At 40.4% G+C, this 7,928-nt stretch overlaps 1 protein-coding gene across 3 annotated transcripts in view; it reads right to left on the reverse strand.

Annotated features, from left to right (window-relative positions):
• The window catches only part of JAML (junction adhesion molecule like), a 38,750-nt gene extending 32,412 nt beyond the window's left edge, over window positions 1-6,338 (reverse strand). The window contains exons 1-2 of one of the 3 annotated variants that reach the window (XM_037736693.1): window positions 6,190-6,326; window positions 1,155-1,226 (exon numbers count right to left, since the gene is read on the reverse strand). In XM_037736693.1, the coding sequence (XP_037592621.1) occupies window positions 1,155-1,209 (55 nt within the window). In that variant the 5' untranslated portion in view covers window positions 1,210-1,226; window positions 6,190-6,326. Of the gene's footprint in view, window positions 1-1,154; window positions 1,227-6,189 lie in introns of all 3 variants that reach the window. The other 2 variants (XM_017523410.2, XM_017523411.2) reach the window with 2 other exon arrangements.
• Between the last annotated feature and the right edge of the window lie 1,590 nt (window positions 6,339-7,928).

The raw sequence follows: 7,928 nt of genomic DNA on the forward strand, positions 1-7,928 counted from the left end.
CCTTCTCTCTAAAAACTTCTCAGTCAATGGAATTTTGTCTTGAATCTCCATTTCTGTCTGTGTATGTATATGTGTTGTGTGTATAGTATTTATAGAAAAGCTCTAATTAATTGGCTTAAAGAAATTAAAATCAAACATATTATCAGAAAAATTGAAACTTTAATCTCTTTTAGGTCACGTGAATCTAATGATTTAAAAAAATAAAGACAGTGTAAATAAAATATAAAAGGCAGTGTAAATAAAATAGAAAATAAAGACAGCGTAAATATAATACAAAATAAAAATAGTGTAAATAAAATAAAAAATAAAGACTGTAAATAAAGAATGTGTTCTCAGTGGGAGGTTATAAGAAGGCATGTGAGTATGGTTTCTGTTAAAGAGAATATAATTTTGTCTAGCTCAGAGGGTTCTAAGTATTGGCCTCACCTAAAAGAGTAATGAGACAGCTGGACATGGTGGCTCACGCCTGTAATCCCAGCACTCTGGGGGGCTAAGGTGGGCAGACCACTTGAGGTCAGGAGTTTAAGACCAGCCTGGCCAACATGGCAAACCCAATTTTTGTATTTTGTAAAAATACAAAAATTAGTCAGGTGTGGTGGCAGGCGCCTATAATCCCAGCTACTTGGGAGGCTAAGGCAGGAGAATCACTTGAACTCGGGAGGCAGAGGTTGCAGTGAGCCAAGATTGTACCACTGCACACCAACCAGCCTAGGAAACAGAGTGAGACTCCTTCTCAACAACAAAAAAAAGAGCAATGGTTCAAAACTGATGATTTAAGCAAGTTGAAAATGATTTGTGAAGGGTTAATCTTGTAAAAAGTTCTGTGGGTATAGGGGATCATTTAGTTTTTTCATAGGTCAAACATTGAAATAAAAGCATACTAATGTAGGGCCAGAATCTGGGCCCATGTGTCTGAATAATGGTTTTCTAGAGAATTTGTTTGTTCAACAGAAAGTTGTAAAGAATTATGAGAGGTTTATGGACAATTTTACCTTATGGTCAAACTAATTATGATTGTATAGATTTGTTTATAAGATTTTATTAAGAATTAGGTTTAACATTAATAATATACTAATGCAAAGGTGAAATTTGGCTTTCTCTTTTAAACAAGATTTTTACATAATGTTTAAAAATAATGAAAGATTTTTGCTTACCTTTAATAAACAACAGAAAAAGGAGGAGAGAGAAGACAGATTCGGCTGGCCTCATGCTGTCTTTATTGTGACCTGTTTGGAAAGTTGAGTCTCCCCTCTATTAGCAAGTAAAGATTTTTGCCGTTTAGAAATTTTGGAGTTATCCTTTTGGCTACAGAAATGACTTGTAGTGACTCTACACTAATCTTCTCTGAGCAACTCTCCTCCAAACCCTGTAGAGTAATGAGAACAAGTGGCACCCCCTCCCTCCAAAAGAAAAGGTCCATACTCCTTCATATTACTTAAGGGATCAATTACCATTCCCCTACCAGTCCCTGGTAATATCCAAATGCCCCACACCCCTTTGAGGCAAATATATCCCTTCCAAGATGGGTGCCTGCTTAATGTTTACTCAACTTCTGAATTCATCTTTCCCTCTAATATCTCTATTTCTCCCAGAAAAGCTGCCTACATCTTTAACCAATAGCTTCAACCTAGATAGTCCTATCTCAGGGGTTTAAAAATAGCCCACACTTATTCAGACACACCCTAGCAAGAAATTTAACCTAGCAATCTCTTGAGGGGGGATAATCTCTTCATTTGTGCCCCTTTCACAGAACTCACACAGCAGCACGCAGTATAAACCTTAACTTCCTAACAAAAGGAAAATATTTTTTGTCTAATTCAAAGGTAACTTAAAGGTTATATATAGGCTGGGCATGGTGATTCACTCCTGTAATCCCAGCACTTTGGGAGGCCAAGGCGGGTAGATCACCAGAGGTCAGGAGTTCAAAACCAGCCTGGCCAACATGGCAAAGCCCTGTCTCTACTTAAAAAAATACAAAACTTAGCTGGGTGTCGTGGCACACACCTGTAGTCACAACTAATTGGGAGGCTGAGGCAGAACAATTGCTTGAACCCATGAGGTAGAAATTGCAGTGAGCCAAGATTGTGCCACTGCATGCCAGCCTGGACAACAGAGTGAGACTCCATATCGGAAAAAAAAAAAAAAAAAAGAGGTTACATATAAAACAAGGTAAAAGGAACCAGGAAATAAGAGAGACATAAAGAACGACATAAAGGTGAAGGCCAGGTGCAGTGGTTCAAGCCTGTAATCTCAGCACTTTGGGAGGCTAAGGAGGTAGATCACTTGAGGTCAGGTGTTCAAGACCAGACTAGCCAACATGGTAAAACCCAATCTCTACTAAAAATACAAACATTAGCCAAACATAGTGGCATCTACCTGTAGTTTCAGCTACTTGGGAGGCTGAGGCATGAGAATCACTTGAACCCAGGAAGCAGAGGTTGCAGTGAACTGAGATTGCACCCTGCACTCCAGCCTGGGCAATAGAGTAAGACTCTGTCTCAAAATAAAAAAAAAAAAGGATCCAAGATGGCCGTTTAGGAACAGCTCAGGATTGCAGCTCCCAGTGAAAGCGCAGAGGGGACATGGATGAACCTGGAAACCATCATTCTCAGCAAACTGACAGAAGAGCAGAAGATCAAACACCGCATGTTCTCACTCATAGGCGGGTGTTGAACAATGAGAACACATGGACACAGGGAGGGGAGCACTACACACTGGGGTCAGTTGGGGGGAAATAGGGGAGGGAGGGTGGGGGGTGGGAAGCTGGGGAGAGATAGCAAGGGGAGAAATGCCAGATGTAGGTGATGGGGAGGAAGGCAGCAAATCACACTGCCACGTGTGTTCCTATGCAACAATTTTGCATGTTCTTCACATGTACCCCAAAACCTAAAATGCAATAAAATAAAAAAATGGAAAAAAAAAAAAAGAAGAAGAGGAGGAAAATGTTATAAAGGTGAAAAGATACTTTTGGTAAGGAGAGTTATAAAGAAAGAGATTTTATGTAAGAAAGGATCTTGTGTTGTAAATTCTTGTTGTAAAGCAAAATGACTAATTGTCAAGAAAGAGGGATGTTGACTAAGCACAGTGGCTCATGCCTGTAATCCCAGCACTTTGGGAGGCCAAGGCAGGTGGATCACCTGAGGTCAGGAGTCCGAGACCAGCCTGGCCAACAAGGTTTCACTGTCACTGCTAAAAATACAAAAAATTAGCTGGGCATGGTGGCAGGTGCCTGAAATCTCAGCTTCTTGAGAGGCTGAGGCAGAGAATTGCTTGAACTTGAATGTGGAAGGCAGAGATTGTGGTGAGCCAAGATCACACCACTGCACTCCAGCCTGGGCAACAAAAGCAAAACTCCATCTCAAAAAAGAAAAAGAAAAGAAAAATATTTAGGAGAAGTCATAAAGTCTAAGCATGTCATAGATGGTGTAAGTCATGAGAAAATTAATGAAAGAAATTTATAAAAAGAATGTTGTATGTAACTAAGGTATAATAGTCCAAAATTGGTTCCCTATGCTGTGTCTATTTAAATTCAAATGCCTTTCATCAAGAAACTTCCAGGTTATCTAAAAGGGCTTTCAATAAGGAAAAACAGTCAGACTGCAAAAGATGTTTCTTCACCTTTTCAGTAACTGGCTTAAGAAACAAAATTTTATCTTCTGGAATTCAGCAGTTTCACCTTCAAATGATGTTGTGAATGGGATATCAGTCTCTCCCTAATGATGGCTGCTACCTTTACAAGTCTCCCCTGAATTCAACTGGATACCAGTTTTGCCTTGACATGCTCCCTCCTCTGATGAGACCCTTCCTCCAGCAAAATCTAATCCCACAGTCCAGGACAATGATCCGCAGGGTCCCTTAACAGATCAACAATTCCAGGTAGGGAGAACTCTATGCCCCTGGTCAGCAGGAAGCAGTTGGAAGATGAGACCTCTGCCCAATGCCAAAGATTTGTCATTGTTGTTCTGTCAGGGGTGGAATGCAGCGTCCTGATAAGTAAGCAACAATGAGGGAGGGTCCCCAAGTTGGCGAGGGCCCCAGGTGGGGAAGAACAATGAACAACTGTTCTGAGAGACAGCTAATCAAACAACCCAAAGCCACAATGACCTCTGTGGGCACAGTGACCTCATTCCACAGGTGGCCCCCTCTAGCAAAACCCTATAAAACTTCTCTCTAGTCTCTGCCTCTTTGTAGACAGCCCTTTCCTGTTGTGATGCCCATGGCAACCTTGCAACATATTTTCATACCTTCTCTAATAAATCTCCCTTTCTTTGCTTACGACTTTCTTGGTAAGTACCCTTACCTCCCATGACAGCAGCCCTGGCTAGTCACTATCCAAGACAATATGGAGGTCCCTCAAAAAAACTACAAATAGAACTACCATATGACCTAGCAATCCCACCACTGGACATTTATCCAAAGAAAAGGAAATCGGTATATTGAAGAGACCTCTACACTCCCATGTTTACTGCAGCACTATTACAATAGCCAAGATACAGAATCAATCTAGGTGTCCAACAATAAATAAATGGGTAAAGAAAATGTGATATATGTACACAGCGAAATATTATTTTGGCATTAAAAAGAATAAAATCCTGTGATTCACAGTAACATAAACAGAACTGGGAGACATTCTGTTAAGTTAGATAAGCCAGGAACAGAAACTTAAACACTGAGTGGTCTTTACTCATATGTGGAAGCGAAAAATGTTGATCTCAGAAGTAAAAAGTAGAACAGAGGATACTAGAGGGGAAGGGACATAGGGAGAGATTTATTAAAGGAATAAAATTACAGCTAGATAGGAAGAAGAAGTTGTAGTGTCCTATACCACATTAAGATGGTTATGGTTAACAATGATGCATAGTTTCAAATAGCTAGAGGGAGGATATTGAGTGTTCCTAACATAAATAAATGAAAAAATCTTTGAGGCAATGATATGCTAATTAGCCTTATCTGATCACTATACATTGTATGTATTAAAACATCCCTGTGCACTCCATAAATATGTGTGATTATTATGTGTCAATTTTTAAAAGTTACTAAACAATGTAGGGGAATTGTTCTCCTTGGCAGTTACTACAGAAAAAAACAATCTTTAGAAAAGTGACAAGCCACGTAAGATGTGAATGTTACCTCCCAAAATTACAATATCATGAGACAAAATAAGGGAGAGTTGCTGTCTCTCAGTCAGTGTTTGTCCCTAGTAAGGACAACTAACCGCTGAGCAAACGAGCAACTGCACAGCCTTGCCTTACTCAAAGAGTGTTGTCCACCTGCAATGCCAAGTCCCCTCAATCTGTCTGCGCACTGCTGTGCAACTGTGGGCTCTCAGACGTTTTTAGGTATACAAGTCCATGTAACCACTCTAAACCATGCCTCTTAAAATATGCCTTCATTTTTCCTTCTTAAGCCACTAAATACAGACTGGTAGGTTACGTGGCTTCTGTAACATCGTCCAGGTCACATCAGTTAACCTTCTACACGAATGGGACCCTGGAAGTCCTTACTCCTGCTCCCTTCTTCAGACTGGGTTATACTTAAACCTTCATACATCAGCCTTTCCCAAGGTCAGGGCTGTGCTGAGGGTATAATAAGCATGGCCAGTAGCCTAGCTCTCTTGGGAGGTTTAAGTCTCGGGCTCCTAAAGGTTAAATATTGGCTTGCCTATAATGGGGAGAAGAGAAACAGTGGTATAACTATGTGAAATGATGGCTATATTAATCTGCTTCACCATAGTAAACTTTTTACTATCTACATGTATCTACAGCATTATGTTGTATATCTTAAATACACATAATAAAATTTGTTTTAAAATAAAATTTAAAACTCTCTTCTAAAAATAAAAACAGTGAAGGAAGAGCTCTGCCATGAGCTCAAGGCCAGCCAGTCACAGCTCTACCAAAACCTATAGATGACTTAAAAGCTGAAGCCTTAGCATCATCATTGTCATATACTCATTATGAGCAAACTTTTTGCTCCTCTTTTTGCTGAGTAGATTCACCTAAGTTACTCTACACGACAGTAACTGAAACAGCACCCACTAGACTACTCTATGACATCCCCTGCAGAGATCAAGAGCTCTGCAATTCACAGTCCTGAGAGACTGCCAATTCAACCAGCCTTCAGAACTGGCACACTTCCGAATGAGAAAAGTTCAAATAATGGCTTAAGAAATTCAAACCAACTGCTTACCCAAGATGAAGAGCACTCAGGAGAAGCAATGCACTGAAATCTTCCCACAGCTGCAGTTCCCAAGCGCAACTGAAAGACTTCTGTGAGCACTCTAGGTTAGGCTCAGAGCAAACCAAACACGTGCCTTCTGAAGTGGCTGCAGAGATGCAAACAGGAACTCTAAATTAAGTTTCTCGTTTCAGTCATCTAGCCCATTACCCAATTTTTATGTATACTTTCATTCTAAAAGGAGGCAACAAATTCAACATCCTGAGGTGAACCTTACACTCAGACCTCTTTAGCTGCCGTCCCTTCTTTTAGATGACAAGGTGCCATCTCCTACCTCTGAGGGTAGGAACTTGAATGGCACCAGGCATTTAATAGGTGCTGAGAAAGAAATCCGTTTCATGAAAACAAAATACAATAAATTTAATATTAACAAAAAATATTCTGTGTTTAAGATACAGCAACCTCTTCTATTTTTGCTCTCAAAACAGAGGTGTAACCTTGCCAGGCAATCACCCAACCCCTGCTTCCAAAGATATGCCTGTCCAGTCCTCCAGCTCACCACCTACACATGGTAGTTTCTTCTGGTCATGTGATATCAGCTTTTCCAGAATACAGGAAGCAATTTATTCACACAGAGAACCTGTTAGGTGACTTGGACATCCTAGATAAGAACTCAAGGCTTCTTCACTTCAAGATACCTCTCAGTCACCACTTCAAAATAGGTGTTTTCAATGTACACATCTTCAATCTTGACCTAGGCATGGGCAGACTCATCTTATGGAACTTGTCCTGTATCATCTGAAAAGCTGTTGAATGTTTGCTCCCAAGTACTATGCTACGTGGTCCTTGAGAACTGATGTGCTGGACAGCCAGCAATCTCCACGGCATAAATATCCCCATCATGGCCTATTTCAAGCTACCAACTGGCTTGCAAAATTCCTAAAAATTTAATATGGGTGGAGTATCCCTTATCCAACATGCTTGGGAGAAGAAGTGTTTCAGATTTCATATTTTTTTCAGGTTTTAGAATATTTGCCAAAAATATACCAGTTGAACATCCCTAATCTGAAAATTCAAAATCCTCCAATAACCATTTCTTTGGAGCATCGTGTTGGCACTAAAAGTTTCAGATTTTGGAGTATTTCAGGTTTTGTATTTTCAGATTAGGGATACTCAGCCTGTAATCAGCTCTTGCTATGTGAGCTGGTTCCAGCACACCACGGAATCTCTGCAGGTTCTTGCTGGGGTACAGCCCAGACATAAGAGTGGTTACATGATGCTGGAAACCACTGTTAAATCAGGCTTAGCCTAAAGCTGCCTCCTTACATATTTTAAGTTTGGCCTAAAGGTTTTTCTGTACATTATGAACTGTAAACTAAATGGAATAGCATACAGACTGTAGTCTACTCTTGCGTCAATCATGGAGTTTGGCCAATCGAAGACAGCCAATGGTTCAAACGGTTCAAATAAGGCAAACACCGAGCTGTAACCAATCCGGCTATTTCTGTGTCTCACTTCTGTTTTCCATACATCACTTTCCTTTTTTCTGTCCATAAATCTCCTACCACATGGCTGCGCTGGAGTCTCTGAGCCTACTGTGGCTCAGGGGACTGCCCGATTCATAAATCATTCTGTGCTCAATTAAACTCTTTTAAATTTAATTCAGTTCAAGTTTCTCTTAACACCACAAACCCCTGTCTCTTTCACATGACAACTCCCACCTTATATGTAGATATCCACACACAAAAAGG

Source organism: Cebus imitator, unplaced genomic scaffold (genome assembly GCF_001604975.1).
Source record: "Cebus imitator isolate Cc_AM_T3 unplaced genomic scaffold, Cebus_imitator-1.0 Scaffold28, whole genome shotgun sequence".
Lineage (NCBI taxonomy): Eukaryota > Metazoa > Chordata > Mammalia > Primates > Cebidae > Cebus > Cebus imitator.